The sequence below is a fragment of the Podarcis liolepis genome (assembly GCF_965112155.1).
Source record: "Podarcis liolepis genome assembly, chromosome: Z".
NCBI lineage: Eukaryota > Metazoa > Chordata > Lepidosauria > Squamata > Lacertidae > Podarcis > Podarcis liolepis.
Window position 1 is genome coordinate 2,785,435 of NC_139570.1, and position 19,237 is coordinate 2,804,671.

Below are 19,237 nucleotides of genomic sequence, written 5' to 3' on the forward strand. Positions count from 1 at the left end.
GTCAGATGAGGTGCCCATCCAGGCCAGCACTGTCTACACCAGTCTATGTCTAAGCATTTGCCCTGGCCAATGTCTTGCAACCTCCTTCATCCCAGTTCCTGTGGAAGATCTCTCATGAGATCCTCAGCAGTGAACATCCAAAGAGTCTTCTGGATCAGGCCAGAAGCACATTCAGTCAGCATTCAGTCCAGCATCCTGTTCTCACAGTGGCCAACCCCCAAGCAGGATTCGCACACAAGACCACTCTCTCCTCCTGTAGTTTCCAGCAACTGGGATGCAGAGGCACCACTGCCTCCAACAATGGAGGCAGAGCCTAGTCATAATATCTAGAGCAGGCATGCCCAACAGGCAGATCGTGATCTACTGGTAGATCATTGGACGTCTGTGGTAGATCACTGGCTCCCCCCAAAGAAGCTCAACAACTTTGGCTCCCCTAAAAAAAAGCTTAACAACATTGCCCTGAACCCCTAAAAATGGGGCTTTCCTCCTTCCTAAAAAAACTGCCAGTTTTTAACTCTGTGAGTAGATCGCAGTCTCTTGGGAGTTGGCCACCCCTGCTCTAGAGCCTCAGCAATCCTCTCCTCCAGGACTCAGGTTAATCTTGAGGCCCAAGAAGACCCCTAGATTTTTTTTTCCACATGTGCTGCTGTCAAACCAGGTGTCCCTATCCTATATTTGTGCATTATTATTCCTGGCTAAGTGTAGAAGCTTTGTAAATTCATTTTGTTAGTTCTCCAATCTGTTAAGGCCACATGGAATGCTTTCTTCTGCAGCAGGTTGGTGTCACTGCAAATTTGTTGAGCACCCCCTTCCATTCCTCCACCCAAGTCATTGTAAAGACGTCCAAAATGTTCAGACCCTTGACCAGAGTAGAGGAAGACTGAGATTTAGATCCATTTTTTAAGAAAAGAGATGGTGAAATATGACTTCTAGGGATGGATAGAGTGTGCAGGCTTTGTTGATGCTTAGTCATTTGTGATATATAGATAGCACAGGTGAGGGGCCTTTAGAGTAAGGTTACCAGAGTCCCCATTTCCTGGGGACAGTTCCCGGATTTACAAATCAGTCCCCTGACAAAATCCACCTATTTAGTAGGAAGTTGAAAAGCGTCCCCGGATTCATTGAAAAAATCTGGTAACCTTACTTTAGAGACATCTGTGGAGCAGATGCAACTGTGGTGCTGCAGGTATTTCAAGCCCCTTGTATAGTGGCTTGGCATCTTCTACACTTGAGGGATTGCCTTACGCCCTGTGTGCCTACTCAACCTGCACAACTGAAGAAGAAGAAGAAGAAGAGTTTGGATTTGATATCCCACCTTTCACTCCCCTTCAGGAGTCTCAAAGCAGCTCACATTCTCCTTTCCCTTCCTCCCCCACAACAAACACTCTGTGAGGTGAGTGGGGCTGAGAGACTTCAAAGAAATGTGACTGGCCCAAGATCACCCAGCAGCTGCATGTGGAGGAGCGGAGATGCGAACCCGGTTCCCCAGATTACATGACTACCGCTCTTAACCACTACACCACACTGGCTCTCCACACTGGGACTGTTACAGCTGCCACGTAAGACTCATTCCACACTTGCAAGAAATCTATATTTTAGTGCAACAGCACTAACACTTTGGAACTCCATGCCTTCACTGTGCTCTTCCCCACACCTCTGTAAAGCCTTCAGGTTTAGGGGCCTTTGGAAGACATGTGGAAGGCTGCAGGGTGTGGAAAGCCTTTTGCTTACTGCTGAGTTTAATGGTCATGGCAATATTTTGAAATGTGTGCCTGTATTTCACTGCTTCATTAAGCATGAAGTGACATTACATGACATGAGGTGTTTTCGTAAACTTGCTTTAATTTTTTTGATAATCAATTTGGGTATAAATGATATAGGATGAATTAAGTTATATTAAATTAAAATGAACTCAACTGAAGTTGAATCAGAAGTGGTGATGGTCTATCTATCTGCTTGTGACTTATGTTATTCCTGTACTGGATTATTTTTGTGCTTCTTCCTGATTTTGTTGTGTCTTGAGACTGAGATAAAAGCCTCTCGACCTACAGCAGCCATTCTCCTAAAAATATTCAGGACTGACTTCAAGGGCTGCAACTCTTTCCTATCTAACCTTTCCTCTGTTTTTTTACCATGTAGAGGTTACATGCCCCATATGTTTTAGAAAGCTCTCCTCCTTTTATGGAAACTTTCCCTCAAAAGGCCCACACTTGTGTTCTATGACAAAAGCTTCTGAAGAATGTTTAAAGCGTTCAGTGGAATTCATCTTATTGTGAGGCTACTTATGTATCCTGGGAGTAGAATAGGGCATATAACATATTTCAGATCATTTTTACAACAGCCTGCAGTTTGATTCCACTCTTTGGCTGACAGAACATGGGAAGTCATGAACTGGACAAGCCTAAGTTATGGGGATAGTGTTTATCCCCACTGAGACAGGGTTATGCTGTTATGCTGTGTGGGTATATCAGAGCCAGGTTGGGGGCTCCTAGATAGTCTTCTCGCAGCCTGAGGTCAATCCTTGTTGGGGGCTGGCAATGTAGCTATCATACCTGAGTTCCCGGGGTTGTGTTTTCATTGTGGCAGCATGGCCTATAAGAGGCTGCCAGTGGGGGGTGGCTCAAAGGGGATCATTTTCCAACGTCACCATCACCCGCAACATCACAGGTGAGGAACCTTTGAACTAAGGCAGCTTTGCACATAGAAGAGAATCGGGAGAAGCAACTGCAAGCCCCTTAAGAGACAGAAATCTGTCCTGGTTGTGGTTTGGGGAAAATATAGTGGTGTTGTGTGGGTAGGGTCACGGGGCAATTTTCCTGGGCACAAAATTCTTAGGTGCTTAAAATTTTGAAAAAAGAAAGAAAGTAGTAATAATAAATATAACACACCCCCCCAAATCTCCCAACATTCATGTGAGGAGCAGATTTGGGCTATGGTTGGTTGCAAGGGCACCCTCCACACAGTCTTTAGTAAGATGCCCACTTCCTACCAATCCTCTGTGCTCAGTGCTCAAGGGAGCTGTGGCTGGCACTCAGGTAGTTTGCCGAGCTATTGCCCCTTTGTTGCAGCCTGTTGGGAGTTCTGCCCTGCCCCACGACCCCTTGTTCGCTGGTGCCAAGAGAGGTCCCCCCCCCATCTCTGCAAAGGGAAGCTGGTGCTACCTCTGTGGAGGAAGCTGCTGGTCTCTGGGTGCTGCAGGGCTGAGTGAGCTGGTGCGGGGCTGGTGGGGCTAGATTGAACTACAACTCCCTTCATCCCTGGCCATTGGCCATGCTTTCTGGGCTTGATAAGAGTTGTAGTTCAGCAGCATCTGGAGTTTTCCACTCCTGGTATATATGAATGCATAGGTGGTGAAGTGTGTGACCCTTATTGTTGCTCTAACAATGGAAGGGGGAGTTTAGTGCTGGGGGGGGGGTTGTCAGTTTATGCTTCAAGAAGCAGAATGTCCAGTCCAAGATTGCAAATGCTGGCTATATTGGCCAAAACAAAATGCCTAGATCTTTGTTTTGTTAAATTATAAGGAACACTGTTAGAATATCACAGACAAAATATGCCTGCACAAGAAAAGCAACCAGGTGTTTCAAAAAAAAGGATGGGGAAGTTGGGGCTTTGGAAGGGCCTTTACTGTGACCCCCTCCAGATGTAGATGTGCCAACCGTCTGAGGAGTCATGACTTCTCCTCCCTGCTGTAGCAGCTTAGAATAATAGATTCACAGAATTGTAGAGTTGGAAGGGACCCCGAGGGTCATCTACTCCAAGACATGGGTGGTTCTGATGATTCCCCTGTTAAGAAGGGGTAGAACATATGAGGCTTTGGGGCTATGCGAGAGGGGGAAAAGTGGGGACATAATAGAAATATGCATGATGTGGAAAAGGTGCAGAGCAATGCTTTCTCCCTCATACCAGAACCTGGATCTCTTTAAGAAAGCGGAATGATGGCAGATTCAGGCCAGACACAGAGTGCCTAGTGACACTGAAATTTCCTCCTTCCAGAGGCACTGAGGGGGATGGCTTTAAGAGAGGATTAGTCAAATTCATGGAGGGTTAGACCATGTTGCACCTCCAGCCGCAGAGGCAGTCTACCTCTGCCTACCCGTTGCAGGCGTCCCCAGTGGGGAGAGGGGGGCTGCATTTGGAGTCTGCTTGGGGCTTCCCTTGGACATCTGCTGGGCTGCTGATAGCTGGACTAGATGGGCCTTGGTCTGATCCTGCAGGGCTGTGACAATAAGAGCCTGGAGTATGGCGGCTTTGCTAGCAATTCAGGGAACAGTAATGCAGAGTTGCATCTCCCTGGGAAGGGGCACGTGCTCAGCAAAGCTGTCTCTTGCTTCTGGTCCTATGAGTTGGGGTGGGGACAGGGAGGTAAGGGCTTCTGTATGTGGGAATGTTCAGGGAGGCAGGAGAGGATATATTGTTTAATTATATCCTTCCCGACTTGTGTTAACAAATTCTACAATTTAGCAGAGTAACAGTCCCCTTTTTAAACTTACACAGCGAATAACACTTTTGCCAGGATTGTTTAAGCCTCTAAAATAAGTTGCCTGGTAATTTCCCTTTTATTCCCTCCTAAAAAGATAGACACAATACAGTCTTGTATAAAAGTATAAAATAGCTCATAGTTTCATTCAGTTCACAAAAGGATCCCTGAAGGCAGACTTGTTACAAAACATATACACCTGGAATCTATCCCATAAGGAGATAGTTCCTTTGATGCTTTGATGAAAGCAAAATGGAGAAGAGAGAGATGTGGTGGCCACTCCTGTGCTTTTGTTACCTGCACAGGTAAAGTCACGCCCACCTCTGGTCACATGTAGAGGAAGTTTGTTCCAGCCTAGGAGGAAACAGAAAGTTCATCTACTGGCTGGACAAACATCCCTCTTCATGTCTAAACATGTCAACTCTAGGAATGTTGTATTTGACTGCTTTATGTTTCACAGCCCATACTGCAGAGGCCAGTCTCTCTCCTACCTCTCCCTGCCACCTCTGGTGTGCCCTAAAAGGCAGTTGGCATAGAAAGCGAACCAATAGTCACGTTCATCTGTACTGGCTCAGTATGCCCTATTCTGACAGATGCTGCCTTTCGTATTCACGCCCAAGAGCCTTTCCGCTCCAGAGACCTGGGCCTGAACCCGGGATCTGCCCGCCAAGGCTGGAGTAAGAAAGAGCCCTTGCCAGCTGGCCACGTTGGGCGCCTGCCTGGAGAGCGGAAGCCGGGGGTTGGAGGGACATCGTGCTGCTCCTGGCAACCCCCACCCAACCCGACGCCCTCCTCCGCCTGAATCCCGCTTCCCCTGGGACGCACTTCCCATCCTGGAGCGGCGGGAGGGGGATCGCTCCCCACCCCCCTTTCCAGACCCCTTACTTCATGCCCCCTCTTCGCTCCTTCCAGCCTGGTCTCCCTCCCCGTGTCAGTGGGCATCCCACTGCCTACAGCATGCCAGGATTCTCCAAATCGCGAAACAAACGCTCGGGTGTTTTCCTGAGTGTATCTTCACAACCACCCTCTGTGAAGGAGGCCCATCTTGATAAAGGTCTGGCCCAAGGTAGCCCTGTGAGGCTGAGAATGCGAGCGGGGCAGCATTAAAGAAGTGTCGAACACAGCGGAGCTGCAGGTCTCTGGCTCTTTACCTTTGCCAACCATTTCAGAGCTGACAGTGAAGAAAGCAGTTTTATTGCCTGAAATAATAAGACTGAACGAGTGAAGTTTGGAAATACTGGTGTATCATAAACCATACATTAAGTCTTGTCACTGGGTCTTAGGAGCTTGTAGTCAAAAGGTAACTTTAGAGGAATTCTGACAAGGCCGCTGGATGTCGCTGGATGCCATCACCCAACACAACACACAGAGAGTGTGTGTGGGGGGGAGAGAAACTTCTGTTTTGGATGAGAAAGGGCATTGAGTCATGCTAGTGGCCTTGACTTGCTCTCAGGCATCCCATCGCACTTTGTTTTCATACTTGGCATTGGAGGAGGGCAACTGACCCAAGCACATTCAACGCCTTGAGGGGAGGGGGGCAGAACTGCCCTCTTCCTTCTTTTATTGGCCGACTGCAGTACGCGAGTTCCAGCCTTTCCCCGACAATTCAGTTAATTGGGGAGAGCAGCACATCCCAGGTTGGAATCTCTGCTGGCGGCTGCTGTGTCCGGAGCTCGGACTAAGCCAGGAGAGCGCGCGTGTCTCGAAGCGGAGGCTCCTACAGAGAGGACTTGCCGGAGCATCCTCGGAATGGAAAAGAAAAATCCGCCCGAGAAGCCCGAAGAACCTTCTCCTGCCCAGGTTGCTTGGGAGAACTGCAGGATCCGATCTCCTATTCTCACCTCTTTTCTCTTGCGCCAGGAAAGCTTGGTGCCCTGCCGCCGTCCAGAGCCTGTGTTTGAATCGCGCGGGCCCCACGACCCGTCGACCAGGGCTCCAGCGCAGGCTCCAGCGCAGGCTCCAAGGCAGGTTCCAGCGCAGCCTCCAAGGCAGGCTCCAGCGCAGCCTCCAAGGCAGGCTCCAGCGCAGCCTCCAAGGCAGGTTCCAGCGCAGCCTCCAAGGCAGGCTCCAGCGCAGCCTCCAAGGCAGGCTCCAGCGCAGCCTCCAAGGCAGGTTCCAGCGCAGCCTCCAAGGCAGGCTCCAGCGCAGGCACCAAGGCAGGCTCCATCGCAGCCTCCAAGGCAGGCTCCAGCGCAGGCACCAAGGCAGGCTCCATCGCAGCCTCCAAGGCAGGCTCCAGCGCAGGCACCAAGGCAGGCTCCAGCGCAGCCTCCAAGGCAGGCTCCAGCGCAGGCACCAAGGCAGGCTCCAGCGCAGCCTCCATCGCAGCCTCCAAGGCAGCCTCCATCGCAGCCTCCAAGGCAGCCTCCAGCGCAGCCTCCAAGGCAGGTTCCAGCGCAGGCTCCAAGGCAGGCTCCAGCCCAGCGACGTCCGGATGAAAAGGTAGGGAAAAGTTGGCAGAACCCACAAGCTATTGTGCTATTGCTATGTTCGGTTTGTGGGGAGAATAGTGCCTTTTTCCTGCGGGTGGGCAGCCAGCAGCAGGGTGGCATGTGGGCCTAGGGAAATGACTTTGTTGGGGACCCTCAGAACTCATCCTCTGCATGTTTGTTCCCCATTGTACCAAAGTGGGAACTGTCTTGCAATTCAGGCTTGTGGCACACAGGTAGAGAAAGTGAGCTGTTCATTTCTTCAGATGCCTGGGAGAAGAGAGTAGTGGGTGGGGGCAGCCTCTGCTACTCCTTCTAGAAACATGAGGGCAATTCTGGGTGGGAAACATGTTTTCCCATAATGGATTTGGGGGGGATGCTGCTGCCAGCCAGTGTGGGCTATTATATAATATTATATATTAAGCATCTTTTCCCTGTAGGCCTGTTTCTTTTGCTGTATTTCAATGATTGCATATTTTCTGACATGGTTTTAAAGTGTCTTGAGATTCCCACATAATTGGTGGCAGGTAAATACTCTAAAAAATTAAATTACTTCCCCCCTATCATGTCACAAAGTCAATTACCATAGAGCCTAAAATAATGCCAATGAGCTCTTCTACCTGGACGTGCAACATTAGCCCTTAACACAACAGCCCATTTCCCCCCTTACTTGAAGGAGTCATTGGATAGCTCAGTCAGTAGAGCATGAGACCCTCAGAGTTGTGGGTTTGATGCCCACGTTGGGCAAAAGGATTCCTGCACTGTTGGGGCTTCAACTACATGACCCTGGTGGTCCCTTCCAACTCTACAATTCTATGCTTCTATGAATAATGCAGGTCTGAATAGTGATCCTTTGGTCTTCAAGCCACAAAGACCCCCCACCCCACATGCAGAAAAAGAGCATCTCCCCCTGAAATCCTTCCACTTTAAAGTGTGTGAATAAAATACTTTGGGTCATGTGTCTCATAGAAAGTGCCTCCTGGCCGACAACAGGCTCCTCAGGGAAACAGGCAGAATATTTTCCAACCTGCAATGAGATTTGCCGAAAGAGCTACAAGAACATGGACTCCAGATTTTGGCGGTGAGCTGACTTGGTTTGGGGTGGGAGAATGTGCACTGTGTGTGACTGGTCTGCTTATGCTCATTTCTAATTGGTGTGTATGCTGTTTAGGTGTGCATCCTCTGAACTACAAATATTTGACTAGCATTGTATTCTTCTCCTGCAAGGCTGCAGTTAGGTTGGCCAGATGGTAAATCCTGATAGTTGGGTCAGGATGCATATGGAATGGGTTGGGGAAAGAGGGAACTCATTTATAAACTCAAGAGCTGGTTGTATGTTGGGATAGGGGAGGAAGAGGGCTGGGTAGACTCTTACGGTTTGTGTAACAGGCTGTGAGAGCTTTTGGCATTTTCCTCAACAACTGTGACACTGCATGCTAGTATGAAGGTGGAAACCAGCAACTTTCCATTGTGTGTGGGGTGTTGACCACGGCACTTTCATCAGGCTGTGGTCTGAATGGAGATACATTGCAGCCTTAGGACTCAACTTGATTCCTTTCCTAAATTGGTGTTTGTGGTTTTTGCAGCTGGGAATAAGAAGAAAGCATCTGGTTTTGTATTCAACTCAGACCAAGAGATCCATAGTTGGGCGTTTGGTGGTGGCTTGGATTGTCACCTTTGGTTGGGTAAAATGCAAGAAAGGTGGGGCAGGGAGGGGGGCAGAGAAGATGGGGGGGTATTTTTTTACCTGGTGCTGAAATGACTTCAGAGTAATCCATTACAAAGACACATGTGGTACCCGGTGCTTTATACAATGAAAATACATCAAGAAAAGCATTATGGTTTAGAAGTGTAAGAAAAATATTACATACTGTGTGCTTTGCTGGGCTTTGTACTGCTAACTGTTTTGACACAAATCAGCATGAAATATCTGCTGCATGGTTTCCACCCCAATCAATTGGAAACTCTCTGTAACTTCAAACAAGAATTAAGCAAATTAACATCTTTGTTTCTGTGGAAAGGGCCCGTCAGTAAGTCCCTCTGTATTGAGCCAATAGTCACTCCACCCCCCTCCTTCACCTTCCACGACTACATTCTGTCACTCCTTGCTGCATTCAGCAGTGGTCTGCCTTCAAATATAGCAGGGAATGGGCTTGGGATTTTGCCACAAGTCAGGGGAGGCATAAAGGGGTTAGGATTTGGCACAGCAGGGCAAGTTAAACACATTGCATACGACATGCATAGCTGAGCTGGCTCTTGTAATACTATTTGCTTAGAGGCAACCTGCATAGGATTTCACAGCAATAACTACAAGCATTCTCAAAACAACTCCAGGCATGCCTGGAGGACCATTTGGATCCCTTCCAATCAGGATTCAGGTCCCATCATGGGACAGAAATTGCCTTGGTTGTGGTGGTCTCTGGTGCGCTAGGGTCAGAAGTGAAAGCTGTTTCCTAGATCTGCTGGATCTCTCAGTGGCTTTTGATATCATTGACCATGGTACCTTCTGGACTGCTTAGGGGGATTGTGAGCTGAGGGCACCATTATGCAGTAGGTCTTCTCCTTCCTTCTGCTGTGATCAGAAAGTGGTGGTGGGGAATGAGTGTTCAGACCCCTGGGCTCCCACTTATGGGGTGCCTCAGGGTTCCCTCCTCTCCCCCATGCTTTTTAACCTCTATATAAAGCCACTGGAAGGGATCATCAAGGGGGTTGGGCTGGGTGTTCATCAGTATGCAGATGATACCCAGCTCTACCTCTCTTTCAAATCGGAACCAGTGAAGGCGGTGAAGGTCCTGTGTGAGTGCCTGGAGGTGGTTGGAGGATGGATGGCGGCTAATGGATTGAAGTTAAATCCTGACAAAACAGAAGTACTGATTTTGGAGGACGGGGCGGGCTGGTGTGGAGGAGTCCCTGGTCCTGAATGGGGTAACTGTGCCCCTGAAAGACCAGGTGCGCAGCCTGGGAGTCATTTTAGACTCACAGCTGTCCATGGAGGTGCAAGTTATTTCTGTGTCCAGGGTGGTTGTTTACCATGCCCGCCTGGTACACAGGCTGAGACAAAGAAGAAGAAGAAGAAGAAGAAGAAGAAGAAGAAGAAGAAGAAGAAGAAGAAGAAGAAGAAGAAGAAGCAGCAGCAGCAGCAGCAGCAGCAGCTTGATGTCAAATGTGCAGTTGGGTTTGTTTTTGTCACCCATGGATATTCTGCCACCCACTCTGAGCTATATACTGATTTCCTCTTCTGCTTCTGGGATGCATGTTGTAGACATCCTGAATAGATTAAAAACTGCAAAAGGTTCCTATACTGAGAAAGCAATGGGAATATTCGTTCTGTTTCTCCTTTTCTTCAGAAAATCACAACCCTAATACAATGTCGCCTCCTCTCCCACCCCAGGTACTCCTGTGCGGCCTGTCGCCTTTCGTCCAGCTGTGCTACGTCCTGCACCATATCCAGCCAGGACTTGGATCCCTGGCTGCTGCTGCTGCTGCTGCACCTATGCGGCTGCCATTGCTGCCGCCTTACCTGCCACTCTCCACTACCAGGCCAGTCACTCTATTCCTCCTTTAAATTCATTGTGTTTTCAAGCAAATTAATTATCAAACTTAACCAAAGGTCCAAGTGCCAGTCAACATCATCAGTGTATTTTAAAACTTTTCCACGTAAGAAAACAAACTATTACACCCTGCATAAATCTCATTTTCAGAGTTCATAAATACAAACACAGATCCGAGTTATGAGAACCACACCACAGAATGTCGCCACCCTGGACTATTTAGTTTGCTGCAATCACCTTCCCCATGCAGCCTCACAGAACCACGTTCAGTGCAAGAAAGAAAAGGGGAAGAGGCATACTCCAAGAGCGTATTTTAAAACTTTGCCACATAAGAAACAAAACTACTACATCCCACATAAATCTCAATTTCATTAGTAGATTTCATAAATACAAAACCCCACCTGCTTAGTTTGTTTCTGTCACTCACAAATTCTTTAACCAGTGTCTCTGAGTCTTCTTTAAACACCTGCAGTAAATGTCTACCCATCTCTGTCCTCTCCAGGAAAATCTGGCTCAGAAGATGGGGGTCGAGAGACTTAGGAGGGATGTGCAAAATACATATAGCGATAATCAGGCACTTAACGGAGCCATTCAGGTGTTTGAAGCAGACACCTTCGAGCGTGACGCAAGATTCCAGGAGCCGCAAGCAGGAGGTATTTTTGAGAATCCTGTCTTCACAAATTCCGGAGACATGGCCCTCCCACTGATGTTGGGTTTCAAGTCCCATCATCCATGATGAGCGCTGGCCATGTTGGCTGGGGCTTAGGGGAGTTCCACCACAGTCTGGAGCACATTTCAGTGCGCATTTGTGGGGAGCTGGTAGCCATGCCACGGTTGCCTTTGCTGAGTGGAAGGGGTGGCATCCCTCCCCCCAGGAGGCCAGAGGCCAGTAGCAGACTGCGCCTGTGCCTCTGAAGGGCACCAAGGTTTGCTGTCTTCCTTGTGTGCCCATTTTCTTGCCAAAAAGAATAAAAAACAGCTTAATGAAAATACAGCATATGGTTGCACATACCAGGCACCAATTTTAACCCGTGGTTCTTTGGCTTTTCCCGCAGGTGAGGAACAGGAGGAGGAGCAGGAGGAGGAGCAGGAGGAGGAGCAGGAGGAGGAGAAGGAAAAATAAAGAAAAGTGGAGGATATATTTTTTCATATCTATTTCTATTATCAGTTATATTCCTATAATCATTTTTAAAAATACATGGTGTGTATTTATAATAGAGATTAGTCTTCTGAGCACGGTCTGTGAAAAGGTTTTCTGAAGATCAGCAGCACTTGGCTTTAGCTTGCTGCTAAGAAATCACTTGTTGCTCTTACCTTTCGTATCCAGGGCCGGATTTAGGTTTGATGAGACCCTAAGCTACTGGAGGTAATGGGGCCCTTTATATGTCCAGCTGTCCTTTGTCAACAACAAATTATCACTTTTTGTGTTGAATAGATGCTAATAGATCCATACATAACACAAAACACTGATGCTGTATGTAGGTTTTATTTTATTTGTTTTTTATCTTATATTTTGGAAATGTACATCCAGTTCTTTTTTCCTTTACAATTTTGAGGCCCCCAAGATATTGGGGCCCTAAGCTATAGCTTGTTTAGTTTATATGTAAATTATTGTTGTTTTTTCTGCTGAATATATGCTAATAGGTCCATACACAACACAAAACACTGTTGCTGTATGTAGGTTTTATTTTATTTGTTTTTTATCTTACATTTTGGAAATGTACATCCAGTTCTTTTTTCCTTTACATTTTTTTGAGGCCCCCAAGATATTGGGGCCCTAAGCTATAGCTTGTTTAGTTTATATGTAAATTATCGTTGTTTTTTCTGTTGAATATATGCTAATAGGTCCATACACAACACAAAACACAGTTGCTGTATGTAGGTTTTATTTTATTTGTTTTTTATCTTATCTTTTGGGAATGCACATCCAGTTCTTTTTTCCTTTATTTTTTTTTGGGGGGGCGCAAGAGAGTGGGGCCCTAAGCTATAGCTTGCTTAGCCTTATATGTAAATCCGACATTGTTCATATATCACTGTTTTATTGCAGTCCTTGCCATAGCTGTCCAGAGAAGTATTCTCAGGATCCTGTTGAGGTTTCTGCCTTCCCTCCTTCCCCCCGGGACAGAACTGGTTCTTTGGAATCTGGTAGCCACTGCCCCTTAAAGTTTAGCCTTTTGAGACACAGGACCCACTTTTCACCCACGCATGCACCTGAGAGCTCCTTTCTTAAATTTCTGGGGCATGCATTTATATTCCCTGAATTGTGGAGGCTCCATTGACAGCAATGAGAAACCGAGCCTTTAGAGTCATCAGCCCAGACCTGTGGAACTCCTTGCCAATAGAGATTAAGAGGGCGCTTTCTGTGCCAACTTTTAAACGCCTGCTGTTTCATTCCACCAGGCCTATGCGGGCACACCTCCCACAATGGTATATGGGTGCGCCTTTAACTTTTTTACTTTTGGATTGTTTTTAGTGTTTATGGTTATATCCTATGACTTTTATCTTTCTGATTTTGTAACTTGCTTTGATATATTTAATGGTATATATTCCTTTATTAATAAATAAAATTGTTAATTAAATATGTTGAGAGTACTTCTGTTTTGAAGCTGAAAGCAACACTTTAAAGCAGGTGTGGGGAACCTCTGGCCCTCCAGATGTTGTGGATCTGTCGCACCCCCACCTCTGGTCGTCGGCTGTGTTCCTGGGGGGCTGTTGGGAGTTGCAGTTCAGCACCAGGCTCCCCAAACCTTCTTTAAGGTATCACCCTCTGGGACAAAGGGTGTCTGGGACCCTGATCTGACAGCTCCAGGTTATTAGAGGACAACATTTATTTTCCACAGCAATCAGCCCCAGTTTGGTTTGCAGAAGGGCCATAATGTAGTGTGGGAGCAGCTCCCATGAGAAGGTCCCCGTTTCAGACCATGATGTCTCCAGTCAGAGCTGGGAAAATCCCGCAGAACGGCTGCCAGTCAATGCAGAAATATGTCCCCCGTCTTTTGATTTGGGAGAGCTGAACTCAAAGAAAGGAGCAAGGGGCACAAGCGGCAGAGCACGGCCAAGAGAGACTAAAATAAAACAGGAGTTTACAGCACCTTGTTTATAACCTGGGGCTCGGGGAAGAGGGTGAGCATGTTCAGCTCCAGATTTAGAGTGGTGTGGGGCGTTCCACTGCACAGGGTGCCAAACAGAGGTGCGCACAGCAGCAGCAGCAGCAACATTTATTATGGAGAAGATCCATTAAAAAGCAACTGCATCAAAAGGAATTAGTGTGAAAATAAGACCTGGGTGTGGCACCAAATTTTGTCCTCGCTTAGAGAGCCATATTCCCAAAATGTGCCTTTCACAAAAAATGCACCCCCAGCTTGGAGCCAGAGGCTCTTGATTAGCTTATTTTGCAGAGTGGGTTGACGGCAGATAAAGATCTGGCCTCCATCTCACCAATGCCCTGGCCTTTTGCCACCTGCTGGCATGAGCCTCTTGGCAGAAGCCAACTTCTAAGAGCCATGGGGGCTTCAGACCCCACAATAAAACATTTGGAGGAGCCAGGTCCCCCTAAAGTTGATGGGCATTCCCATTCCAATGGTGTGTGTGCACTGTGTCATGTGGGATGGGGCTTACGTAGGCCCCCGCAATATTTTATTCAAGGTGGCACCCCTGGGCTCCGGGCAACCACACCATATATGCTCCAGGGACCCTCTAAGCTGGCAGCTCTCTCTGGAGTTCGCCTCTTGCTTTCTTCCCAGCAGGATAAGGCTCCCAACTCTGGAAAGCAATACAGTGAAAGCTGAAGTTCACCAGGCGTCCTGAGTAGGGACCCCCTGTTGACAAGCCTCCTCCTCCTCCTCCTCCTTCTTCTTCTTCTTCTTCTTCTTCTTCTTCTTCTTCTTCTTCTTCTTCTTCTTCTTCTTCTGCCTGAGCCTTCCCTCTCCATCCTAATATCGGTCAAGAGCATGGTTGTGAGCTCCCAAATTATTTCTGGGGTAGTTCGCTAGCCAAACCCAGGTCCCGTCTTAATCTCTGCCTTTGCTGCATTGGGTGATATGAGAGAACCTTCTGCATCCCCAAACAACTAGAGAGCTCCAGCAAGGGATGGCACACACTCTCAAGGCTTCTTCGGTTCTCGGTAGGGAACTGGGTGCCCCTTTGCAGGGAAGAGGAGTGGAGAAAGAAGCAGCAGCAGCAGATTTGCGGAAGATCTTCCTCCTCCCCAAAGGCACCAGCAAATAAGGAAGGGAAGGGAAACTGCATCACTTTGCAAGTCTGTGTCACATTATGCTCCTTTTCCCTGTCAAGGATTGGTTTGATGGAGACATGCAGGCTGCATACGTGGATTTGAGGGCAAAAATATTTCCCATCCTTATGACAAGTAGAATTATGCTGCCCTCCCCCACCTCACAATGCAAATTAAACAGTAGATTCATACAGGTTGCAAAAACGTGAAAGTGCTAAGTAGGACCATTGTAGAAAGGGTTACTTGTAATGCCATGCAGTGAACAATCCATGCCCTCCAACATTTCTCCAGTAAATATAGGGACGTCCTAGTCCATAAAAATAATATTAATCATTTTATTATTTATACTGCACACATCTTACTGGGTTGCCCCAGCTACTCTGGGTGGCTTCCAACACATATAAAAACATAATCAAACATTAAACATTAAAAAATCTTCCCTATACAAGGCTGCCTTCAGATGACTTCTGGTTGTATAGATACTTATCTCCTTGGCTCAAGAGTCATAACAAGACACTGACACTAGCTGAGCTAGTGTGATCAATGTATAAAGTGCAATTCCCAAGGTCTCCTGGGAACTGAAAAGACAATTGGTAACTCTGTGAGGGATAAATTACACTTCTGCTGCAGGGTTCTGACCTGGGTCCGTTATTGTTCAACATCTTTATAAATGACTTGGATGAAGGAATTGAGGGGGTGCTCATCAAATTTGCAGATGACACCAAACTGGGAGGGGTAGCTAATGCCTCAGAAGACAGAATCAGAATTCAATATAACCTTAACACACTTGAGAACTGAGCCCATACTAACAAAATCAATTTCAATAGGGACACATGTCAGATTCTGCACTTAGACAAGCAGAACCAGATGCACAAATACAAGATGGTGAACACTTGGCTTACCATTACAGTGATACCTTGGGTTACAGACGCTTCGGGTTACAGACGTTTCGGGTTACAAACTCCGCTAACTAGGAAGTGGTTGCTCCAGGTTAAGACTTTGCCCCAGGATAAGAACGGAAATTGCGTGCCAGCGGTGCAGCGGCAGCAGGAGGCCCCATTAGCAAAAGCATGCCTCAGGTTAAGAACTGTTTCAGGTTAAGTACGGACCTCTGGAACAAATTAGGTTCTTAGCCTGAGGTACCACTGTAGTACATATGAAAAGGATCTAGGGGTCTTGGGGGACCGCAAGCTTAACATAAGTCAACAGTGTGATGCAGCAGCAAAAAAGGCTAATGCTATTCTAGGCTGCATCAACATAATCAAGGGAAGTAATAGTACCACTCTTTTCTGCCTTGGCCAGAACACAATTTAAGAAGGATATTGACAAGCCGGAATGTGTGCAGAGGAGGGGTCTGGAAACTAAGCCTTTTGAGGAACACTTGAAGGAGCTGGGTATGTTTCGCCCGGAAAAGAGGGGACTGAAAGGAGATACGATAGCCATCTTCAAATACCTTAAGGGCTGTTATATGGAGGAGGAAACATGCTTGTTTTCTCCTGCTCTGGAGGGTAGGACTCTAACCAGTGGCTTCAAGTTACAAGAAAGGAGATTCCGACTAAACATATGAAAAATCTTTCTGACAATAAGAGCTGTTTGGCAGTGGAACATATTCCCATGAGAGGTAGTGGACTCTCCTTCGTTGGAGGTTTTTAAGCAGAGGTTGGATGGCCACCTGTCATGGATGCTTGAGCTGAGATTCCTCCACTGCAGGGGGTTGGACTGGATGACCCTTGGGTCCTTTCCAACATTATAGATCTAAGATTCTTTGATTCTTTGCAGGGAAGCCTTGTGATCTAAATGTGCTAACTAGCTAGCTATTTAGTGATCTAAATGTGCTAACTAGCTAGATATTTAGTTATTTAGTTGTTATTTAGTTATATTTTAAAACTGCATTGATTTAATCAAAGGCAAACATGAAAAACAAAACTTGCAAGCATTAACCAAAAGGAGGAAAACAAATAATAAAAATATAAACCATAAGCATCACAACCTGGAAGGATAAAAGTACAGAGATACAGCGCAGCTCCGAAGGGATAATAAAGTGTTAACTCATACAAAGGTTCCCTTTACAAATAATAAAGATGCATCAAAATAAAAGTATTCTCCACCTTGAATTCCATCATTATTGAGAATTAAGGTTCTATGTGGTCTTAAAGGAACAAGACCTTTGCATATCATGGTGCCTATGAGAGCTCATCCGCAGGAGGAGTATTTCTGAATGTGCCAAAGCTGAGCATTCAGGACCCCGGAAAACACAAGGTGCTTCAGTGCATGTTGCATACAAGGGAACTTCAAGGAAGGCACAAGTGGAGTCACTCCAGGAGGAGACAGTGGAGCCCTCCACATCCTTTGCCCTTGTACTCATGTGCCCAAGAAATGGTTGTTGCTGAAAGGCAACGCAGGGAGAGCTGCACTGATGGTTGCGATGCATCCATAGTTATAATTATGCTATAGCCATGAGATTATTTTAGAATCTTAGCAGGTTTGTAATCTTAGAAATTGCCTTGGCTGGAAGAAGCGGACCATTTGGATCCCTATCAATCGTGATTCAGGCCTCATCATAGGATTGAAACTGCCTTGGTCACGCTGGTCGATGATTTCTGGTGGGCTGGAGACAAAGGTGAAAGCTGTTTCCTGGATCTGCTGGATCTCTCAGCAGCATTTGATACCATTGACCATGACGTCCTTCTGGACTGGCTAGTGGGGTTGGGAACTGGGGCACTGTTATATAATGGTTCTGCTCCTTTCTCCTGGGCCATGTCCAGAAAGTGGTGATGTGGGATGAGTGTTCAGCCCCTGGGCTCTCACTTGTGGGGTGCCTCAGGGTTCCGTCCTCTCCCCCATGCTTTTTAACATCTACATGCAGCTGCTGGAAGAGATCATCAGGGGGTTTGGGCTGGGTGTTCATCAGTATGTGGATGATACCCAGCTCTACCTCTCTTTTAAATCAGAACCAGTGATGGCGGTGAAGGTCCTGTGTGAGTGTCTGGAGGTGGTTGGAGGATAGCTGGCGGCTAACAGATTGAGGTTGAATCCTGACAAGACAGAAGTGCTGTTTTGGGGGGACAGGAGACGGGCAGGTGTAGAGGCCTCCCTGGTCCTGAATGGGGTAACTGTGCCCCTGAAGGACCAGGTGCGCAGCCTGGGAGTCATTTTGGACTCACAGCTGTCCATGGAGGCACAGGTTAATTCTGTGCCCAGGGCAGCTGTTTATCAGCTCCATCTGCTACGCAGGCTGAGACCCTACCTGCTCGCAGATTGTCTTCTCTCTTTTTTTGAAAATTCTTTTTATTTTATTTCTGACATATACACCAACAAAAAAACCCCCCACAAACAATCCACAAAGGATAAAAAAGAGAAAAAAAAAGAAATAAAGCAAAATACAAAGGCACAAAAAAGTCACATAACAAAAACATTAGATTCATACTGTATTGTTGAACTGACTGATTGTCTTCTCAAAGTGATGCATGCTCTAGTTATGTCCCACCTGGACTACTACAATGTGCTCTACGTGGGGCTACCTTTGAAGGTGACTCAGAAACTACAACTAATCCAGAATGCAGCAGCTAGAATGGTGACTGGGAGCGGCCACCAAGACCATATAACACCGGTCCTAGAGGATCTTCACTGGCTTCCAGTGCATTTCTGAGTACAATACAAAGTGTTGGTGCTCACATTTAAAGCCCTAAACAGCCTCAGCCCTGTATACCTGAAGAAGCATCTCCAGCCCCCATCTCTCATCCCGAACAAGGAGGTCTCCTCCGAGGGTCTTCTGCTGTTTCCCTCATTGCAAGAAGTGAAGTTAAGGTAACCAGGCAGAAGGCCTTCTTGGTAGTGGCACCCTCCCTATTTAATGTTCTCCCTTCAGATGTCAAGGACATAAAAACTTCATAACTTTTAGAAGACATCTGAAGGCAACCCTGTATTGGGATGTTTTAATGTTTGATATTTTACTATGTTTTATAAATACTGTATGCCCCACCCCCCTGAAACTCAGCCAGATGTGCGGTGTATAAATAATAAAATTATTATTATTATTATTATTATTATTATTATTATTATTATTATTATTATTAGCCAACCAGGGGATTTGGGAACCTGGACATTCTGGAATTATTTCTTCTTCTTCTTCTTCTTCTTCTTCTTCTTCTTCTTCTTCTTCTTCTTCTTCTTCTTCTTCATCTTTGGCGATCTCTGGTAGACGAGTAAAATTGTCTTCCATAAACACGGTTTTAACAGTGAGTCTGTAAGTGACTGTGGAGGCCAATTCTGGATCCACATTCCACAGTGGGGACATAGATTTCTGGGTAGGAGTTGATCATGTTGAGGGTTTGCCAAGCGTGCCTTCCTCTTACCACATTTCTCCCTTTCATCCTGAGTTTGAGAATCTTCAAAGCCCATGACACCTTTGGTAAAGGCTGCTCTCCAATTGGAGCACTAACAGGCCAGTGTTTCCCAGTTGTTGGTGTTTATACTACTTGGGGGGGGGGGATGAGCCTTGAGAGAGTATTTAAACCTCTTTTGTTGACCACCAGCATTATACTTTCCA

At 46.7% G+C, this 19,237-nt stretch overlaps 1 protein-coding gene across 1 annotated transcript; it reads left to right on the plus strand.

Annotated features, from left to right (window-relative positions):
• The first annotated feature begins 6,848 nt into the window (after nt 1-6,848).
• Nucleotides 6,849-13,036, plus strand: LOC310698867 (uncharacterized protein). The gene is made up of 5 exons (XM_083486652.1): nt 6,849-6,919; nt 7,876-7,987; nt 10,298-10,446; nt 10,960-11,110; nt 11,513-13,036. The coding sequence occupies exons 2-5, from the start codon at nt 7,939-7,941 to the stop codon at nt 11,578-11,580; spliced, it is 417 nt and encodes a 138-aa protein (XP_083342778.1). The 5' UTR covers nt 6,849-6,919; nt 7,876-7,938; the 3' UTR covers nt 11,581-13,036.
• Nucleotides 13,037-19,237: the final 6,201 nt, after the last annotated feature.